The sequence below is a fragment of the Salvelinus alpinus genome, chromosome 13 (genome assembly GCF_045679555.1).
Source record: "Salvelinus alpinus chromosome 13, SLU_Salpinus.1, whole genome shotgun sequence".
Lineage (NCBI taxonomy): Eukaryota > Metazoa > Chordata > Actinopteri > Salmoniformes > Salmonidae > Salvelinus > Salvelinus alpinus.
Genome location: NC_092098.1, coordinates 58,556,815 through 58,579,980, shown reverse-complemented (window position 1 = coordinate 58,579,980; position 23,166 = coordinate 58,556,815). Strand labels below are relative to the sequence as shown.

The following is a 23,166-nucleotide window of genomic DNA, read 5'->3' as shown; positions in this document are numbered from 1 at the left end:
TCACAGATAATAAGACCCTCCCAATATCATATTTAATAAGACCCTCCTAATATCACAGATAATAAGACCCCCCCAATAGCATAGATAACAAGACCCTCCCAATATCACAGATAATAAGACCCTCCCAATGTAACATATAATAAGACCCCCAATATCACAGATAATAAGACCCTCCTAATATCATATATAATAAGACTCATCCAATATCACAGATAATAAGACCCCACCCCCCAATATCACATATAATAAGACCCTCCCAACATCATAGATAATAAGACCCTCCAAATATCACAGATAATAAGACCCTCCCAATATCACCGATAATAAGACCCGCACAATATCACATATAATAAGACCCTCCCAATATCATGGATAATAAGACCCTTCCAATATCACAGATAATAAGACCCTGCCAATATCACAGATAATAAGACACTCCCAAAACTACACATGAAACCAAAACAATAATAAACAAATAAAACAAGTAAACAGGAAGTAGAAACTTTAAACGGTAAGCATCACAGCATGGTCAGGGAGAGAGAGAGAGAGAGAGAGAGAAAGAAATAAAGATAGAAGGCCTGAAAGAGAGAGAGTGAGAGAGAGAGAGAGAGAGAGATAGAGAGAGAGAGAGAGAGAGAGAGAGAGAGAGAGAGAGAGAGAGAGAGAGAGAGAGAGAGAGAGAGAGAGAGAGAGATGCAGAGAGAGATGCAGAGAGAGAGGGAGAGAGAGAGAGAGAGAGACAGAGGGGAAGAAAGGTTCAGGTTAAGGTTTGGGTAATTGTCAGGGCTACAATAGCAGCAGTGGATAAAAACAGAAGGTCATCTCATCCTTGCAGATTAACATTGTTTCCAACTAAATATAATCTAATACAGACATTTTATCCTTAACTCAATCTACAATCTAATACATCCATTCATAATCCAGAACTCTAAGAAATGTCCATCTAGAGATCTGGGTTAGGAGTAATGTCCTACTAGAGGTCTGGGTTAGGAGTAATGTCCTACTAGAGGTTTGGGTTTGGGGTATATTCCTACTAGAGGTCTGGGTTTGAGTTAATGTCCTACTAGAGATCTGGGTTTGGGGTAATCTCCTACTAGAGGTCTGTGTTGGGGTAATGTCCTACTAGAGGTTTGGGGTAATGTCCTACTAGAGGTCTGGGTTTGGGGTAATGTCCTACTAGAGGGTTGGGATTGGGGGTAATGTCCTACTAGAGGTTTGGGGTAATGTCCTACTAGAGGTCTGGGTTTGAGTTACTGTCCTACTAGAGATCTGGGTTTGGGGTAATGTCCTACTAGAGGGTTGGGTTTGGGGGTAATATCCTACTAGAAGTTTGGGGTAATGTCCTACTAGAGGTCTGGGTTTGGGGTAATGTCCTACTAGAGGGTTGGGTTTGGGGGTAATGTCCTACTAGAGGTTTGGGGTAATGTCCTACTAGAGGTCTGGGTTTGAGTTACTGTCCTACTAGAGATCTGGGTTGCGGGTAATGTCCTACTAGAGGTCTGGTTTTGGGGTAATTTCCTACTAGAGGGTTGGGTTTGGGGTAATGTCCTACTGGAGCTTTGGGTTTGGGGTAATGTCCTACTAGAGGTCTGGATTGGGGTAATGTCCTACTATAAGGTCTGGGTGTGGGGTAATGTCCTACTAGAGGTCTGGGTTTGAGTTAATGTCCTAATAGAGGTTTGGGTTTAGTTAATGTCCTACTAGATGTCTCGATTTGGGGCAATGTCCTACTAGAGGTCTGGGTTTGGTAATGTCCTACTAGAGCTTTCGGTTTGGGGTAATGTCCTACTGAAGGGTTGGTTTTAGGGTATTTTCCTACTAGAGGTCTGGGTTTGAGTTACTGTCCTACTAGAGATCTGGGTTTGGGGTAATGTCCTACTGGAGGTCTGGGTTTGGGGTAATGTCCTACTAGAGGTCTGGGTTTGGGGTAATGTCCTACTAGAGGGTTGGGTTTGGGGGTAATGTCCTACTAGAGGTTTGGGGTAATGTCCTACTAGAGGTCTGGGTTTGAGTTACTGTCCTACTAGAGATCTGGGTTGCGGGTAATGTCCTACTAGAGGTCTGGTTTTGGGGTAATTTCCTACTAGAGGGTTGGGTTTGGGGTAATGTCCTACTGGAGCTTTGGGTTTGGGGTAATGTCCTACTAGAGGTCTGGATTGGGGTAATGTCCTACTATAAGGTCTGGGTGTGGGGTAATGTCCTACTAGAGGTCTGGGTTTGAGTTAATGTCCTAATAGAGGTTTGGGTTTAGTTAATGTCCTACTAGATGTCTCGATTTGGGGCAATGTCCTACTAGAGGTCTGGGTTTGGTAATGTCCTACTAGAGCTTTCGGTTTGGGGTAATGTCCTACTGAAGGGTTGGTTTTAGGGTATTTTCCTACTAGAGGTCTGGGTTTGAGTTACTGTCCTACTAGAGATCTGGGTTTGGGGTAATGTCCTACTGGAGGTCTGGGTTTGGGGTAATGTCCTACTAGAGGTCTGGGTTTGGGGTAATGTCCTACTAGAGGGTTGGGTTTGGGGGTAATGTCCTACTAGAGGTTTGGGGTAATGTCCTACTAGAGGTCTGGGTTTGAGTTACTGTCCTACTAGAGATCTGGGTTGCGGGTAATGTCCTACTAGAGGTCTGGTTTTGGGGTAATTTCCTACTAGAGGGTTGGGTTTGGGGTAATGTCCTACTGGAGCTTTGGGTTTGGGGTAATGTCCTACTAGAGGTCTGGATTGGGGTAATGTCCTACTATAAGGTCTGGGTGTGGGGTAATGTCCTACTAGAGGTCTGGGTTTGAGTTAATGTCCTACGAGAGGTTTGGGTTTAGTTAATGTCCTACTAGATGTCTCGATTTGGGGCAATGTCCTACTAGAGGTCTGGGTTTGGTAATGTCCTACTAGAGCTTTCGGTTTGGGGTAATGTCCTACTGAAGGGTTGGTTTTAGGGTATTTTCCTACTAGAGGTCTGGGTTTGAGTTACTGTCCTACTAGAGATCTGGGTTGCGGGTAATGTCCTACTAGAGGTCTGGTTTTGGGGTAATTTCCTACTAGAGGGTTGGGTTTGGGGTAATGTCCTACTGGAGCTTTGGGTTTGGGGTAATGTCCTACTAGAGGTCTGGATTGGGGTAATGTCCTACTATAAGGTCTGGGTGTGGGGTAATGTCCTACTAGAGGTCTGGGTTTGAGTTAATGTCCTAATAGAGGTTTGGGTTTAGTTAATGTCCTACTAGATGTCTCGATTTGGGGCAATGTCCTACTAGAGGTCTGGGTTTGGTAATGTCCTACTAGAGCTTTCGGTTTGGGGTAATGTCCTACTGAAGGGTTGGTTTTAGGGTATTTTCCTACTAGAGGTCTGGGTTTGAGTTACTGTCCTACTAGAGATCTGGGTTTGGGGTAATGTCCTACTGGAGGTCTGGGTTTGGGGTAATGTCCTACTAGAGGTCTGGGTTTGGGGTAATGTCCTACTAGAGGGTTGGGTTTGGGGGTAATGTCCTACTAGAGGTTTGGGGTAATGTCCTACTAGAGGTCTGGGTTTGAGTTACTGTCCTACTAGAGATCTGGGTTGCGGGTAATGTCCTACTAGAGGTCTGGTTTTGGGGTAATTTCCTACTAGAGGGTTGGGTTTGGGGTAATGTCCTACTGGAGCTTTGGGTTTGGGGTAATGTCCTACTAGAGGTCTGGATTGGGGTAATGTCCTACTATAAGGTCTGGGTGTGGGGTAATGTCCTACTAGAGGTCTGGGTTTGAGTTAATGTCCTACGAGAGGTTTGGGTTTAGTTAATGTCATACTAGATGTCTCGATTTGGGGCAATGTCCTACTAGAGGTCTGGGTTTGGTAATGTCCTACTAGAGCTTTCGGTTTGGGGTAATGTCCTACTGAAGGGTTGGTTTTAGGGTATTTTCCTACTAGAGGTCTGGGTTTGAGTTACTGTCCTACTAGAGATCTGGGTTTGGGGTAATGTCCTACTGGAGGTCTGGGTTTGGGGTAATGTCCTACTAGAGGTCTGGGTTTGGGGTAATGTCCTACTAGAGGTCTGGGTTTGAGTTAATGTCCTACTAGAGGTCTGGGTTTGAGTTAATGTCCGGCTTGAGATCTGGGTTTGTGTTAATCTCCTATTAGAGGTCTGTGTTGGGGTAATGTCCTACTAGATGTCTGGGTTTGGTAATGTCCTACTAGAGCTTTCGGTTTGGGGGTGATGTCCTACTATAAGGTCTGGGTTTGAGTTAATGTCCTACTAGAGGTCTGGGTTTGAGGTAATGTCCTATTAGAGATTTGGGGTAATGTTCTACTAGAGGTCTGGATTGTTGTAATGTCCTACTGGAGGGTTGGGTTTGGGGTATTTTACTACTAGAGGTCTGGGTTTGAGTCAATGTCCTACTAGAGGTTTGGATTTAGTTAATGTCCTACTAGATATCTGGATTTGGGGTAATGTCCTACTAGAGCTTTCGGTTTAGGGTAATGTCTTAATAGAGGTCTGGGTTTGGGGTAATGTCTAACTAGAGATCTGGGTTTGAGTTAATGTCCTGCTATAGATCTGGGTTTGGGGTAATATCCTACTAGAGGTTTGGGGTAATGTCCTAGTAGAGGGTTGTGTTTGGGGTAATGTCCTACTAGAGGTTGGGGGTAATGTCTTACTATAAGGTCTGGGTTTGAGTTACTGTCCTACTAGAGGTCTGTGTTGGGGTAATGTCCTACTAGAGGTCTGGGGTAATGTCCTACTAGAGGTCTGGGTTTGGGGTAATGTCCTACTAGAGGTCTGGGTTTGGGATAATGCCCTACTTGAGGTCTGGGTTTGGGTTAAGGTTAGGGTTAGTTGTGCATCTGAAGGTTTATGTTACTGTGACCTAGGATTTAAAACATGTCAATTGCTTTTCAACCTGAAGAAATGCAGCATATTTTGAAGCTAGATGTTGTTTACTTACAGAGACACACAAACACAAACACGAGTTCAACACCATTGTCCAATGCAAGCTCCTCACCAACCTTAGGACCCTGGGACTGGGAAGGAAGTCAGTGAACTGGCAGTGTGGTGCCGGAACAACAACCTCTACCTCAATGTCAACAAGAGCAAGAAGCTGATTGTGGACTACAGGAAACGGATTTCACAGTATCCATATAACAAAACAACATAAAATGGTCTTCACATACGCGCACAATCGTGAAGAAGGTGCGATAGGTTTAGCATGGGCCCTCAAATCCTCAAAAAGTTCTACAGCTGTACCATTGAGAGCATATTGACTGGCTGTATTACTGCTTGGTATGGCAATAGCACCGCCCTTGATCACATGGTGCTATAGAGGGTGGTGCGGACAGACCAGTACATCACTGGGGCCGAGCTCCATGCCATCCAGGACCTCTATATCAGGTGGTGGTGCGGACAGACCAGTACATCAATGGGGTCAAGCTCCATGCCATCCAGGACCTCTATATCAGGTGGTGGTGCGGACAGACCAGTACATCAATGGGGTCTAGCTCCATGCCATCCAGGACCTCTATATCAGGTGGTGGTGCGGACAGACCAGTATATCAATGGGGTCAAGCTCCATGCCATCCAGGACCTCTATATCAGGTGGTGGTGCGGACAGACCAGTACATCACTGGGGCCGAGCTCCCTGCCATCCAGGACCTCTGTACCAGGTGGTGTGGACAGCCCAGTACATCACTGGGGTCAAGCTCCATGCCATCCAGGACCTCTATATCAGGTGGTGGTGCGGACAGACCAGTACATCAATGGGGTCAAGCTCCATGCCATCCAGGACCTCTATATCAGGTGGTGGTGCGGACAGACCAGTACATCAATGGGTCCAAGCTCCATGCCATCCAGGACCTCTATATCAGGTGGTGGTGCGGACAGACCAGTATATCAATGGGGTCAAGCTCCATGCCATCCAGGACCTCTATATCAGGTGGTGGTGCGGACAGACCAGTACATCAATGGGGTCAAGCTCCATGCCATCCAGGACCTCTATATCAGGTGGTGGTGCGGACAGACCAGTACATCAATGGGGCCGAGCTGCATGCCATCCAGGACCTCTGTGCCAGGTGGTGTGGACAGACCAGTACATCACTGGGTCCAAGCTCCATGCCATCCAGGACCTCTATATCAGGTGGTGTGAAAGGAAGGCCTGGCAAATCATTAAAGACTCCAACCACCCAAGCCATAGACTGTTCTCTCTGCTTCCGCGCAGTGCGCGGTACCGGTTCATCAAGTCTGACATCAACAGGCTCCTGAACAGCTTCTATCCCCATGCCATAAGACTTCTAAATAGCTAACTAAATAGCTAACAAAATGGCTACATGGTCTATCGGAGAAGACCTTTTTATTGTATTTTTATTTTTGCACAGTCTCTATGCACACTCACAGGGCCCTACACACTAATAGTTCAACACACATAAAAAACACTGACTCCATCTGCATACACACACATAATATGTACATATACATACAGTATACTGACACACCCACTCACATACAATCATCCTATACGCTGCTGCTACACCACTATTTCACACCCGTTGCTGACAGGCGTATAAAATCGAACACCCATGCAATCTCCACATGCAAACATTCGCAGTAGAATGGCCTTACTGAAGACCTTAGTGACTTTCAACATGGCACCGTCAAAGGATGCCACCTTTCCAACAAGTCAGTTCATCACATTTCTGGCCTTCTAGAGCTGCACCAGTCAACTGTAAGTGCTGTTATTGTGAAGTGGAAATGTCTAGGAGCAACAGCGGCTCAGCTGTGAAATGATAGGCCACATAAGCTCACAAAACGGGACTGTGGAGTGCTGAAGCGCATATCACGTAAAAATCGCCTGTCATCGGTTGCAACACTCACTACTGAGTTCCAAACTGCTTCTGGAAGCAACGTCAGCACAAGAACTGTTCGTCGGTAGGTTCATTAAATGGCCGAGCAGCCGCACACAAGCCTAAGATCACCATGCGCAATGCCAAGCGTCGGTTGGACTGGTGTAAATCTTGCCACCATTGGACTTTGGAGCAGTGGAAACACGTTCGCTGGAGTTATGAATCACGCTTCGTTATCTGGCAGCCCGAGGAATCTGGGTTTGGTGGATGCCAGGAGAACGCTTCCTGCCTGTATGCATAGTGCCAACTGTAAAGTTTGGTGGAGGAGGAATAATGGTCTGGGGCAGTTTTTCATGGTTCGGGCGAGGCATCTTAGTTCCAGTGAAGGGAAATAATTCAATAACATTGAATTCTGTGCTTCCAACTTTGTGGTAACAGTTTGGGGAAGGTCCTTTCCTGTTTCAGCATGACAATACCCCCTTGAACAAAATGCACTTTAAACACACACACAGACTCATATCTAGGATTAGGAAACATTCAGAGGTCAGTGGATGAACAGAAGATGAAGGAGAGAGGAACAGAAGATAGAGAAAAGCTGTTGGTCCATGGTCTCTAAAGAGGTGTTACAGGTCAGGGGATACAGGTCAGACATACTGTTCTTTAGGGAAGGTGTAGGGTGCAAGGCCGGTAGGGGGGGATAGGGAGGGGAGGGAAGGATATCTGAAGACAGAGGAGGGATGGGAGGCGGGGGAGAAGGTATTGTTGGAGTGGGTGTAGGCGTGCTGGGAGAGGAAGGAGAGGGGAGGGTTGATAGGTGGAGAGTCGGGGAGGGAGAGGGGAGGGTTGATGGGGGGAGAGTAGGGTTCTGGGTAGTCATCCTTGTTGCAGGCCAGTCGGTAGCTGACATAGTCTGCTGTGTTGGGGAGGTCCTCATACACCCTCCCTGACCGCTGTGAAGAGAAGACAGACAGGTAGTTAGTCCGCTGTGAAGAGAAGACAGACAGGTAGTTAGTCCGCTGTGAAGAGAAGACAGACAGGTAGTTAGTCCGCTGTGAAGAGAAGACAGACAGGTAGTTAGTCCGCTGTGAAGAGAAGACAGACAGGTAGTTAGTCCGCTGTGAAGAGAAGACAGACAGGTAGTTAGTCCGCTGTGAAGAGAAGACAGACAGGTAGTTAGTCCGCTGTGAAGAGAAGACAGACAGGTAGTTAGTCCGCTGTGAAGAGAAGACAGACAGGTAGTTAGTCCGCTGTGAAGAGAAGACAGACAGGTAGTTAGTCCGCTGTGAAGAGAAGACAGACAGGTAGTTAGTCCGCTGTGAAGAGAAGACAGACAGGTAGTTAGTCCGCTGTGAAGAGAAGACAGACAGGTAGTTAGTCCGCTGTGAAGAGAAGACAGACAGGTAGTTAGTCCGCTGTGAAGAGAAGACAGACAGGTAGTTAGTCCGCTGTGAAGAGAAGACAGACAGGTAGTTAGTCCGCTGTGAAGAGAAGACAGACAGGTAGTTAGTCCGCTGTGAAGAGAAGACAGACAGGTAGTTAGTCCGCTGTGAAGAGAAGACAGACAGGTAGTTAGTCCGCTGTGAAGAGAAGACAGACAGGTAGTTAGTCCGCTGTGAAGAGAAGACAGACAGGTAGTTCGCTGTGAAGAGAAGACAGACAGGTAGTTAGTCCGCTGTGTTGGGGAGCACACACATATGCATACACCTCAACAGCACACAAAAACACAGACACACATATATACACACACACACACACACACAAATACACACACCACAATAACACACAAAAACACACACACACACACACACTCACACACACACACAAAGACACACACACAAAGACACACACCACAACAACACACAAAAACACACAGACACACAAAGACACACACATACACACACACACACACAAAGACACACAGACACAAAGGCACACACACTCACACACATACACACACACACACACACACACACACAGACACACACACACACACACACTCCTCTACCTGGATCTCGTCACCAGGTTTTCTCCTGGCAGGAGGAGAAGCCAGTTTAAGAGAAGGAGCAGAGTCTGTCCTGAGAGATGGGGAGAGAGAGAGATAGAGGGAGAGGAAGAGAGAGAGAGAGAGAGACACAGAGACAGAGAGAGAGAGAGAGAGAGATAGAGGGAGAGGAAGAGAGAGAGGGAGGGAGAGAGAGAGAGGGAGAGAGAGAGAGGGATGGAGGGAAATGGAGAGAGAGACAGAGAGAGAGAGAGAGAGAGAGAGAGAGAGAGAGATAGAGGGAGAGGAAGAGAGAGAGGGAGGGAGGGAAATGGAGAGAGAGAGAGAGAGAGAGAGAGAGAGAGAGAGAGAGAGAAAGAGAGAGAGAGAGAGAGAAAGAGAGAGAGAGAGGGAAAGGGAGAGAGAGACAGAGGGAGAGGAAGAGAGAGAGGGAGGGAGGGAAATGGAGAGAGAGAGAGAGAGCGAGAGCGAGAGAGAGAGCGAGAGAGAGAGAGAGAGAGAGAGAGAGAGAGAGGGAAATGGAGAGAGAGACAGAGAGAGTAAAGCAGTGAAATAAAAATACATAATTTAAACTATAAATATGCGTAGACCATCAGATACATTTATTTAACTAAGTCAGTTAAGAACAAATTCTTATTTGCAATGCCGGCCTACACCGGCCAAACCCAGACAACGCTGGGCCTATTGTGTGTCGCCCTATCACAGCTGGTTGTGATACAGCCTGGCTTTGAACCACTTGGGAACCTCAAGCAGGTAGTAGGGAAGGGGTGGGAAAGGAATTGACAATCAGTCAGTGAAAGCATGACCTTATTTATCTCTCAATACCACAAGGAGTACACAAGGGAAGTTTAGTCTAGTGCTGTATGTTGTTTGTCTTTGAATGCAGCTTCTTAAAGTTATTACTTTATGTATTGAGTTTATTATGGTGTCAATTCGACTAATATTTCACATTGTTCATCTGCATAATTTAAATTAAACATTCAAAACATGAGGCAAAGTCCATTTGATCAATAATCCCAACAACATCTATTGTGCCACCAACAGGTCTGGTGTGGCCATTTATATTCACATACCTTCTAAGGACATATACCTAATGTTTACATACCAAATGTCATGGACCAATGTCCATTGGTTCAGTTACAGTTTTTAACAATCACTTTGGCACTAATTTCAGAACCTTGCGGTCATTTTTCAAAACTCTAGACACAAAACTCAAAACGGTCATCACTTGTAACACAGGCTGTCCAATGTTCAAAACATTGCATTGTGCATTCATATCTTTAAAGAAACCTTGCACTTGCAGAATCATTGGTTCAAATAACTCATTTATCATGAAAAAGCATAGGAACATTCATTTAGCTCTCCCACACACAAGATACCGATAGTTTCACTGTGTAGTTGTTTGTTCAATCATTACATATTGAAGTACAAAATGTGTGATACATGTTTCATTATGCTACTACACGTAAATACATCACTGTAAAAGAACTAGTAGAGAGAATACTACAGACACAGTGGAATCATTGAACAAAATATGACATTTATTGATGAAATACAATAAAATCACAACATAGGTTTCTTTGAATCAAAGCAAAAATAATTAGCAACAAAAAAAGAAAAAACAGTTAAAGGTCAACTGCAGTGTTCCTCACCTGGCTTACTGTAAAAAGCAAAACAAAAGATTGATTACTGTACTTCTATATTTTGTCTTGTGGATTTGGCCACAGGTTCTCATCCACATCACAATGGATGTTTTCACTAGCCAAATATCTTGGGAAGAATCTTCGGGCGAATCCAGGCCTGACACTGCTGGTCTGCTGTGATGTCATTGCATGTGTCATCCATGGCCTTGAGAAGGGCGGCTTGTTCGTGAGGGCGCCTATCATATACCTTCCACCTCCATGTGGAGAAAAATTCCTCAATCGGGTTTTAGGAAAGGAGAGTATGGGGGTAAGTACAGGGTGCTAAATTGTGGATGGGCCTGGAACCATGCTTGCACCATTTGAGCATGGTGGAACCTGACATTACTCCACACAATGACATAGGTCATGCCATCAGCTCTACAAACCTGATTTAGCTCATCAATGAAGGTTACATTTGACCAGGGAATCATGTGGCTGCCTGCAACTCAATATATAGAGTATATAGAGTAGAGAGCTTTAGATGTTGTTTGACAAAACATTAGAATGGGCAAGATGCGTAATCTAAGCAACTTTGACCGTGGTATGATTGTTGATGCCACACATGGTGATTCCAGCATCTCAGAAACAGCTGCCCTCCTGGGACCTTAAGGCACTACAGTCTCTAGAGTTTACAGAGAATGGTGTGATAAACAAAACACAGTCAGTGAGCGGCAGTTCTGAGGGCAAAACACCTTGTTAATGAGAGAGGTCAGAGGAGAATGTCCGACTCATTCAAGCTAACAGAAAGGCCACAAATGCTCAAATAACATCTGTTTAAAACAGTGGTGTGCAGAAGGGCACCTCTTAACGTACAACACCGTGAATAATTCAGGCTGTTGTGGAGGTAAAAGGGGTCCTACCCAGTACTAGATAGGTGTACCTAATAAAGTGGCTGGTGAGTGTACAGTAATGTCAAATCTGAAAACATGGTCTGGAAAGTGGTACATGGGACCATAGAAACAGTGTCTGATAAAGAATGACGATGAAACATTACATCCATAGATAATTTAGTCCAATTGGTTCATGTTCCACAGTAATTGGTGTCAATGGATCTCGTTATCCTGAAACTTTCATGATCTAAACATGGAATATTGTTCATCAGTTTCCGTAAAACTATGCATTAAGAGTAATGCAACAGTTACTTATCATTTTGAGCAGTTCTATCAGTTGATAGTTAGATCATTGTAATGAAATGAATAGACAGTCATCTCAGATGTAATGTGTGAATTGCATTTTGAAATGGTAATATTTTGATGTTAAGTTGTGTCATTTTGAACAGGTGATTTTAGTTCAATGAACAAATTATCTTAGCTTTATGTGTTTTGTATCCAAGCAACTGGAAAAAGTGTTAGAGTTTTGAAAAATGTGCATTTTGATCATGTTGTGAGTTTTGTGTCTAGAGTTTTGAAAAATGACATCAAGGTTCCGAAATTAGTGCCAAAGTGATTGTAAAAAGCTGTATTATAGCCCTGGTGTGATATGGTGCCATCTGGTGGTTTAGCGTGGCTGACACTGAATGGAGGAACTAATCATTTCCCAATTAGTTAGTGGCTAGTTCATTGAGTCTATATACCAATACTGGACTCAATCTGATTTATGGTTCATGAGAAGATTTTAAAAGTTTTTTTAGCATTAACATACGCGCTAACGTGTATCTATAGGTACAGTGCGTCAATATTTGAATGCAGCAACTATTTTTCTCAAAACCGTTAAAGACTTAAGTAATTAGTCTAAATACAACATTTGGAGTGAATCTAACATAGAAGACGATTGCAGATGATTTTCAGCATTAGAGTTACAAAGAATGAGTTGTTTATAGTTTCCTTGTTCTTCGATATATCTACACTATATGACCAAAAGTATGTGCACACCTGCTCGTGAAACATCTCATTTAATATATATTTTTTTCATTTAACATTTCAAAATCATGGGCATTAAAATCGAATTGGTCCCACCCTTTGCTGCGGGTAGGTAGTATTCTCCTGGCATCCGCCAAACCCAGATTTGTCCGTCAGACTGCCGGATGGTGAACTCCAGAGAACGTGTTTCCACTGCTCCAGAGTCCAATGGTAGCGAGCTTTACACCACTCATGCAGAAGCCTGGCATTGCTCATGGTGATCTTAGGCTTGTCTCCATGGCAGCTTGGCCATGGAAACTAATTTCATGAAGCTCCCAATGAACAGTGTTTATGCTGATGTTGCTTCCAGAGGCAGTTTGAAACTCGGTAGTGAGTGTTGCAACCGAGGACAGATGATTTTTACACGCTACACGCTTCAGCACTCGCCGGTCCCGTTTTGTGAGCTTGTGTGGCATCCTTGTGTGGTTTCCACTTCACAATAACAGCACTTACAGTTGACCGGGGCAGCTCTAGCAGGGCAGAAACTTGACGAACTGACTTGTTGGAAAGGTGGCATCCTATGACGGTGCCACATTGAAAGTCACTGAGCTCTTCAGTAAGGCCATTCTACTGTGAATGTTTGTCTATGAAGAATGCATGGCTGTGTGTTACATTTTATACACCTGTCAACAAATGGTGTGGCTGAAATAGCCGAATCCACTAATTTTAATGACTGTCCACATACTTCTGTTCATACCAGTCAAAAGTTTGGACACATTTTTCTTTATTTGTACTTTTATTTTCTACATTGTAGAATAATAGTGAAGACATCAAAACTATGAAATAACACACATGGAATCATGTAGTAACCAAAAAAGTGTTAAACAAATCCAAATATATGTTATAATTTAGATTCTTCAAAGTAGCCACCCTTTGCCTTGATGACAGCTTTGCACACTCGTGGCATTCTCTCAACCAGCTTCATGAGGTAGTCACCTGGAATGCTTTTCCAACAGCCTTGAAGGAGTTCCCACATATGCTGAGCACTTGTTGGCTGTTTTTCCTTCACTCCGCAGTCCAACTCATCTCACCCAAACCATCTCAATTGGGTTAGTCGTCCTCATCAGGTTCTTGACTTGACTGCAGTTCAGCGTCGTAACCGACTTCAGTGGGCAAATGCTCACCTTCAATGGCCACTGGCATGCTGGAGAAGTGTGGTCTGATTTGAAACCAGATGAATCCCTGTTTCAACTGTACCGGACAGATGGCAGACAACATGCGTCATGTGGGCGAGCTGTTTGAAGATGTCAACGTTAGGAACAGAGTGCCCCATGGAGGAGGTGTGGTTATGATATGTGCAGGCATAAGCTACTGACAACAAACACATTTGCATTTTATCACTGAGAATTTGAATGCACAGGGATACCGTGACGAGATCCTGAGGCCCATTGTCATGCCATTCATCCACCGCCATCACCTCAAGTTTCAGCATGATAATGCACAGCCCCATGTCACAAGAATTTGTAAACAATTCCAGAAAGCTGAAAATGTCCCAGTTCTTCCATGGCCTGCATAATCACCAGACATGTTACCCATTGAGCATGTTTGAGATGCTCTGGATCGATGTGTACGACAGCATGTTCCAGTTCCCGCCAATATCCAACAACAATCAACAGCCGGATCAACTCTATGCGAAGGACAAATGGTGGGAACACCAGATACTAACTGGTTTTCTGATCCATGCACCTTCTTTTTATTTAATGTATCTGTGACCAACAGATGCATATTTGTGTGAAATAGATTAGTGCCTAATGAATTTATTTCAATAGACGGATTTCCTTATATGAACTGTAACTCAGTCAAATCTTTGAAATTGTTCCATGTTGCATTTATATTTTTGTTCAGGGTATACGTAGATATTTAGGTACAACCACAAATTCAGTGTGGTTCATCTTATGGATGTCCGTGATAGCGATTACGAGTTTCAAGTTGGTAGTCCTCTGCGTAGTGGATTCACACCCCCTGCTATATTGTGGATAAATAGTTAACTGTCTAACAGAGCATAATCCAGGTAGAATCAGGAATTCCCCAGGGAAGCTGTCTAGGCCCTTTACTTTTTTCAATCTTTACTAATGACATTCCACTGGCTTTGAGAAAAGCTAGTCTGTCTATGTATGTGGATGACTCAACACTATACACGTCAGCTGCTACAGTGACTGAAATGACGGCAACACCTAACAAAGAGCTGCAGTTAGTTTCAGAATGGGTGGCAAGGAATAAATTAGTCTAACTAAAAGCATTGTATTTGGGACAAATCATTCACTAAACCCTAAACCTCAACTAAATGTTGTAATACATAATGTGCAAATTGAGCAAGTTTAGGTGACTAAACTACTTGGAGTAACCCTGGATTGTAAACTGTCATGGTCAAAACATATTGATACAACAGTGGCTAAGATGGGGAGAAGTCTGTCCATAATAAAGCGGTGCTCTGCCTTCCTAATGCAGGGGCAGTATCGAGTAGCTTGGATGAAATGGTGCCCAGAGTAAACTGCCTGCTCCTCAGTCCCAGTTGCTAATATATGCATATTATTAGTCTATTTGGATAGAAAACACTCTGAAGTTTGAATGATGTCTGTGAGTATAACAGAACTCATATGGCAGGCAAAAACCTGAGAAAAAATCCAACCAGGAAGTGGGAAATTTGAGGTTTGTAGGTTTTCAACTCATTGCCTATCGAACACAGTGGGTTATGGGTCATTTTGCTGTATTTTGCACTTCCTACAGCTTCCACTAGATGTCAACAGTCTTTAGAACCTTGTCTGATGCTTCTACTGTGAAGTGGGGCCGAAGGAGAGGGGATTGAGAGAGGGGATTGAGTAAGGTCTACCATGACCTGAACATGCGCTGACCATGCGCATTCATGTGAGAGCGAGCTCTGTTCTATCGCATTTCTGAAGACAATGGAATTCTCCGGTTGGAACATTATTGAAGATTTATGTTAAAAACATTCTAAAGATTGATTCAATACATCGTTTGACATGTTTCTACTGACTGTTACGGAACTTTTTGACATTTCGTCTGCTTTTAGTGAACGCGCTTCGTGACTTTGGATTTGTTTACCAAACGCGCTAACAAAAGTAGCTATTTGGACATAAATGATGGACATTACCGAACATTACCGAATATTTATAATGTTATTTCTGACTTCTGTTGACTGCACAATATGGCGGGTACCTGTATGGCTTGATCGGGCTCTGAGCGCCGACCTCAGATTATTACATGTTTTGCTTTTTCCGTAAAGCTTTTTTAAAATCTGACACAGTAGTTGCATTAATCAGAGAGGCAACAAAGAGACCAAAGATAACCCTGAAGGAGCTGCAAAGCTCCACAACGGAGATAGGAGTATCTGTCCAAAGGACCACTTTAAGCCGTACACTCCACAGAGCTGGGCTTTACGGAAGAGTGGCCAGAAAAAAGCCATTGCTTAAAGAAAAAAAAATAAGCAAACATGTTTGGTGTTCGCCAAAAGGCATGTGGGAGATTCCTCAAACATATGGAAGAAGGCTCTCTGGTCAGATGAGACTAAAATGTAGCTTTTTGGCCATCAAGGAAAACACTATGTCTGGCGCAAACCCAAACACCTCTCATTACCCCGAGAACACCATCCCCACTGTGAAGCATGGTTGTGGCAGCATCATGCTGTGGGGATGTTTTTCATCGACAGGGACTGGGAAACTGGTCAGAATTGAAGGAATGATGGATGGTGCTAAATACAGGGAAATTCTTGAGGGAATCCTGTTTCAGTCTTCCAGAGATTTGAGACTGGGATGGAGGCTCACCTTCCAGCAGGACAATGACCCTAAGCGTACTGCTAAAGCAACACTCAAGTGTTTTAAGGGGAAACATTTAAATGTCTTGGAATGGCCTAGTCAAAGCCCAGACCTCAATCCAATTGAGAATCTGTCGTATGACTTAAAGATTGCTGTACACCAGCGGAACCCATCCAACTTGAAGGAGCTGGAGCAGTTTTGCCTTGAAGAAATGGGCAAAAATCCCAGTGGCTAGATGTGCCAAGCTTATAGAGACATATCCCAAGAGGCTTGGACTATAAACACATGTACACATTGATTTTGTGTTGTAGATATGTGGTGGTAGTTACACTAAATTTATTGTGAAATTTGTTGTGAAAGTGTTGTAATGTCTAAAAAAAATGGTATAGCTGTCTTATTTTTGCTGGACTCAAGGAAGAGTAGCTGGTTGCTTGGCAATTAATTAATACAAATACAGTGGTTTAAATGGACATGTATTTTTTTAAAGTTTTTACCCTTTTTCATGGTATCCAATTGGTAGTTACAGTCTTGTCTCATTGCTGCAACCGTATTGACTCGGGAGAGGCAAAGGTCGAGAGCCATTCGTCCTCTGAAACACAACCCAACCAAGCCACACTGCTTCTTGACACAATGCCCGCTTAACCCGGAAGCCAGCCGCACCAATGTGTTGGAGGTAACACCGTACACCTGGCGACTGTGTCAGCATGCATGCGCCCAGCCCGCCGCAAGAGTCATTAGACCGCGATGAGACAGCTGCGACAGAGCCTGGACTCAAACCAGGATCTCTAGTAGCACAGCTAGCAACTGTGATGCAGTGCCTTAGACCACTGAGACAGAAGCCCTGAGATGTTTCAATAACTCAGCCAAATTTTGACCAATGGTCCATAAGAAGTTTTTAAAAATGTTTTCCAAAATGTCCAAGATGGAGGAAAATTGATCTCAATGGACCTTATTAGTGAGTGAGGTAAATTTGTTCAGCATGAGGAAAGACACAAAGTTTCAAGTCTCTAGGTCAAACTGGGTGGCGGATATGACAGTCTATGTGAGACTGCTTATAACAGTACCACCTATAGGTCAATCGGTGCCATTATTTTTGACTGAATTACTCATTGCTTCTAGTTTCTGTGTGCCAAATTAGAAAACATTTGACCAATCTCAGATTGAGTTATCTGACTATGTCAAGACAAAGAAGAATTCAGAAAACAACAATAGGTTTGATAACTAATAATATACATACGAGTCAGCGTCCATCTCTCCCCTCTGTTTTCTCCTGTTAAGAAGCAGCACAGTGATCGCCACGCCCAGAATCAGCCCCACAGCCAATAGCATGCCCAGAACACTGAAGACATCACCCGTTCCCACCTGGGGCAGTGGCTCTTCTACACAGAGAGAAAAAACACAGTTACACACACACACACACACACACACACACACACACACACACACACACACACACACACACACACACACACACACACACACACACACACACACACACACACACACACACACACACACACACACACACACACACACACTACAGGTAACCATTGTAACCACATGACCTTACCTGTGATGCTGACCTCCATGAAGGCGGAGCTTGTCCCGATGCTATTGGTTGCGTCGCAGACATAAGTCCCTCCTACCTCGTATCTGATTGGCCCTTTAAATAACAGGACACTGTCACGGATCTCTACGCTGTTCGGTATGGAACCATTCAACCTGCAGGTACACACACACACCCATACACAAACACACATAAATGCCATTATTCCAAGTATGACATAACATGCATAGCTTTATAAACATCAAACAGACCATAGAATTATAAAGAGGACTTATCATTTTATTTAATCACATAATGGCTTCTGTGACACCATTGAGGGCGTTCTCCATTTTAAAGTAGTAAACAAACTGAAAAGGTGCATACTGTCACCTGGAGGGTGTTGTCTGAGCAGGTATAAAGACAAGGTTGGTGATTTACTGCCCCCTGGAGGGTGTTGTCTGAACAGGTATAAAGACAAGGTTGGTGATTTACTGCCCCCTGGAGGATGTAGTCTGAACAGGTATAAAGACAAGGTTGGTGATTTACTGCCCCCTGGAGGGTGTTGTCTGAACAGGTATAAAGACAAGGTTGGTGATTTACTGCCCCCTGCAGGGTGTTGTCTGAACAGGTATAAAGACAAGGTTGATGATTTACTACCCCCTGGAGGGTGTTGTCTGAACAGGTATAAGGACAAGGTTGGTGATTTACTGTCCCCTGGAGGATGTTGTCTGAACAGGTATAAAGACAAGGTTGGTGATTTACTGCCCCCTGGAGGGTGTTGTCTGAACAGGTATAAAGACAAGGTTGGTGATTTACTGCCCCCTGGAGGGTGTTGTCTGAACAGGTATAAAGACAAGGTTGGTGATTTACTGTCCCCTGGAGGATGTTGTCTGAACAGGGATAAAGACAAGGTTGGTGATTTACTGCCCCCTGGAGGGTGTTGTCTGAACAGGTATAAAGACAAGGTTGGTGATTTACTGCCCCCTGGAGGGTGTTGTCTGAACAGGTATAAAGACAAGGTTGGTGATTTACTGCCCCCTGGAGGATGTTGTCTGAACAGGTATAAAGACAAGGTTGGTGATTTACTGCCCCCTGCAGGGTGTTGTCTGAACAGGTATAAAGACAAGGTTGGTGATTTACTGTCCCCTGGAGGATGTTGTCTGAACAGGTATAAAGACAAGGTTGGTGATTTACTGCCCCCTCTGGGGTGTTGTCTGAACAGGTATAAAGACAAGGTTGGTGATTTACTGCCCCCTGGAGGGTGTTGTCTGAACAGGTATAAAGACAAGGTTGGTGATTTACTGTCCCCTGGAGGATGTTGTCTGAACAGGTATAAAGACAAGGTTGGTGATTTACTGCCCCCTGGAGGGTGTTGTCTGAACAGGTATAAAGACAAGGTTGGTGATTTACTGCCCCCTGGAGGGTGTTGTCTGAACAGGTATAAAGACAAGGTTGGTGATTTACTGCCCCCTGGAGGGTGTTGTCTGAACAGGTATAAAGACAAGGTTGGTGATTTACTGCCCCCTGGAGGGTGTTGTCTGAACAGGTATAAAGACAAGGTTGGTGATTTACTGCCCCCTGCAGGGTGTTGTCTGAACAGGTATAAAGACAAGGTTGGTGATTTACTGCCCCCTGGAGGGTGTTGTCTGAACAGGTATAAAGACAAGGTTGGTGATTTACTGCCCCCTGCAGGGTGTTGTCTGAACAGGTATAAAGACAAGGTTGGTGATTTACTGCCCCCTGGAGGGTGTTGTCTGAACAGGTATAAGGACAAGGTTGGTGATTTACTGCCCCCTGCAGGGTGTTGTCTGAACAGGTATAAAGACAAGGTTGGTGATTTACTGTCCCCTGGAGGGTGTTGTCTGAACAGGTATAAAGACAAGGTTGGTGATTTACTGCCCCCTGCAGGGTGTTGTCTGAACAGGTATAAAGACAAGGTTGGTGATTTACTGCCCCCTGGAGGGTGTTGTCTGAACAGGTATAACGACAAGGTTGGTGATTTACTGCCCCCTGGAGGGTGTTGTCTGAACAGGTATAAAGACAAGGTTGGTGATTTACTGCCCCCTGGAGGATGTTGTCTGAACAGGTATAAAGACAAGGTTGGTGATTTACTGCCCCCTGGAGGATGTTGTCTGAACAGGTATAAAGACAAGGTTGGTGATTTACTGCCCCCTGGAGGATGTTGTCTGAACAGGTATAAAGACAAGGTTGGTGATTTACTGCCCCCTGGAGGGTGTTGTCTGAACAGGTATAAAGACAAGGTTGGTGATTTACTGCCCCCTGCAGGGTGTTGTCTGAACAGGTATAAAGACAAGGTTGGTGATTTACTGCCCCCTGGAGTTATGGAATGTTTTCTCAGCAGTATATTTCATTGGCTGATCCTTCCTGATGACCTGGATGGAATTTAGTGATCCTTCCTTAACCTATAGGAAGCCCCATCTTTTGACTATTAAAAAAATTCCTCAATGGTGCTGTCCATGCTAAAACAAGCTACATCCATCTAGCGCCCTTTTTATATCGCTATGACACTGGTATACTCAATTACGCTTAGGGTTAGGGGTTTTAGGGGTTATAGGTCAGGGGTTACTCACATTCTCCACTGGAACAGAGAGACAGGTGGGTTGGCATCGGTCAGACATGTGAGCTCAACGTTCTGACGGTCCAGATACCAGTTCCCATCGAACCCCTCCACTGACACCTCTGGTTCATCTGATGTAAAATAATAATATAGAATACTTTCATATACGCCATTTAGCAGACACTTTTATCCAGAGCCACTTACAATAATTTGCAGAAGTGCGTAAGTCAGTGGGACGGTGAAAGTGTGTGTGTATGTGCACTGGCGTGTGTGTATGTGTGTCTCAGGGTTGGGCTCAATTCTAATTGAAGGAAGTAAACTACAATTTACAATTCAATCATTGAAAAATTGCATTTATTTTCAATGACATCTTACAGTTTTTCCCAAATGTTAGCACACCTTTGCTAAAACGAAATCTCAGATACTCAAACCTCTAAAGACAAAACAGTTAACCAATTTCCCCAAACCCCACAGACATCTTGCAAAATGAAACACAGCAATCAAAATCCTGTACTCCCTCCTCAAAATGAAACACAGCAATCAAAATCCTGTACTCCCTGCTCAAAATGAAACACAGCAATCAAAATCCTGTACTCAAAATGAAACTCTGTATACAAATGACACATACACACATCAAATTAATCTAATTTAGTGACGACTGAGATCACACTAATGTGACCTATTCAAAACTCTACTATCAGAACCTATTTCAGTGTAAATACTAAGATTTTGTTATTATACTGTATATTGTTTGTGTGTACTCAAACAAGGAACACAAATGCAAAAATGTAAGTTTTATATTTCAACATGACTCAATACATGTCAAACAGCATACTGTAAGCACACACACAGTAAAAATGCAAACGTAAAGTAAATATATATTGCATATGGAAAGGAAGACAAATAGGCCTATTTGCACTACTGTACTGTATGTTAGATCAATTGCATGAAATATATAAAGAAACTGTGAAAATACAATCAAATCATAAACAAATACTCCATTGTGAAAACAAAATCAGTCATGTCTGCTGTTCTGGTCCGGCCACAGATTTTCATAAACATCACAGGCGATATTCTCCTTGGCATGATGCATCCACCCCTGACAGGACTCTGCTGGAATGTCACCACATGCCTCCTCTATTGCCTGGAGAAGGGCCATACGTTCATGGGGTTTGAGATCATACATCTTCCACCACCATGCTGAAATTCCTCAATTGGGTTGAAAAAATTGGGAATATGGTGGGAGATAGAAAATTGTAAACCTGGGATGGTCATGGAACCAGTTGTGGACCAATGTAAGAATGCTGTTCATTGACTATAGCTCAGCATTCAACACCATAGTACCCTCCAAGCTCATCATTAAGCTCGAGGCCCTGGGTCTGAACCCCGCCCTGTGCAACTGGGTCATGGACTTCCTGACGGGCCACCCCCAGGTGGTGAAGGTAGGAAACAACACCTCCACTTTTCTGATGCTCAACACTGGGGCCCCACAAGGGTGCGTGCTCAGCTCCTTCCTGTACTCCCTGTTCACCCATGACTGCGTGGTCATGCACGCCTCCAACTCAATCATCAAGTTTGCAGACGACAGAGGTAGGTTTGATTACCAACAATGACGAGACAGCTTACAGGGAGGAGGTGAGGACTCTGAGAGTGTGGTGTCAGGAAAATAACTTCTCACTCAACGTCAACAAAACAAAGAAGATGATCCTGGATTTCAGGAAACGGCAGAGGGAGCACCCCCCTATCAACATCAACGGGACAGCAGTGGAGAAGGTGGAAAGCTTCAAGTTTCTCGGCGTACACTTCACAGACAAACTGAAATGGTCCACCCACACAGACATTGTGGTGAAGGCACAACAGTGCCTCTTTAACCTCAGGAGGCTGAATAAATTTGTCTTGCCACTTAAAACCCTCACAAACATTTACAGATGCACAATTGAGAGCATTCTGTCGGGCTGTATCACCGCCTGGTACGGTAACTGCACCGCCCACAACCGCAGGGTTCTCCAGAGAGCCCAACGCATCACCTGGGGCAAATTACCTGCCCTCCAGGACCCTTTTACGCATGGTTGTGCATCAGAGTTTTAAAGGACAGGTCACATGCTATAGGTCCGTGGACAGAGGTATTCTATCATACCTTATTATTGGATCTAGCTTATAGGCTCATCACAAATAGCCAGATCCTGACATAGGCAAAAATTAAAAACTCCAAGGTTCATAACCACTGTATAGATCATTGGTCATGACGTGTGAATTTCACCAGACCTCCTCTAGCTCCTCCTCCACCTCCTCTAGCTCCTCCTCCACGAATGTTTGCCCATGTTGTCATGTTGTCTAAGCTTGTTGGCACTGAAGCTTGTGGAGATTGGTGGAATATTATAGAGCCTATCAACAATTATGTAGGCTATAGGTGTAACGATCGTCGTCCTCGTCTGATGAGGAATATGAAAGATCGGACCAAACTGCAGCGTGGTACATGTCCATGTTAAATGTATTACAACTGAACACTGAATACAAAATAACAAAAGTGAAACAACGAAAATCGAAACAGTCCTTTCAGGTGACACAAAACAGGAAACAACTACCCACAAACACAGGTAGGAACAGGCTACCTAAGTATGGTTCTCAATCAGAGACAACGATTGACAGCTGCCTCTGATTGGGAACCATACCAGGCCAAACACAGAAATACAAAACATAGAATGTTGTAACTTTAATGTGTTACAGAGTTAATGTTTAAGTTAATTCATTGAGCTGTATCTAAAGATATTTCTTTACAGTTATTTACATATGTAATTGTATTGGTTAGTATTGAATTACGCTTTTGACTGCAAGTTCCAGAATGCCTTGCGACAGGAAGTAGAGAGTGAACGCGCTAGTTAAGTGCAATT

At 44.1% G+C, this 23,166-nt stretch overlaps 1 protein-coding gene across 1 annotated transcript in view; it reads right to left on the bottom strand.

Moving 5' to 3' along the window:
* nectin1a (nectin cell adhesion molecule 1a) overlaps positions 1 to 23,166 on the bottom strand; it is a 36,874-nt gene that overhangs the window by 999 nt on the left and 12,709 nt on the right. Inside the window, exons 7-11 of the mRNA XM_071339919.1 lie at positions 20,289 to 20,406; positions 17,722 to 17,873; positions 17,389 to 17,530; positions 8,802 to 8,871; positions 1 to 7,746 (exon numbers count right to left, since the gene is read on the bottom strand). The exon at positions 1 to 7,746 is cut by the window's left edge and continues 999 nt beyond it. Of these exons, the coding sequence (XP_071196020.1) occupies positions 7,441 to 7,746; positions 8,802 to 8,871; positions 17,389 to 17,530; positions 17,722 to 17,873; positions 20,289 to 20,406 (788 nt within the window). The 3' untranslated portion in view covers positions 1 to 7,440. The remainder of the gene's footprint in view (positions 7,747 to 8,801; positions 8,872 to 17,388; positions 17,531 to 17,721; positions 17,874 to 20,288; positions 20,407 to 23,166) is intronic.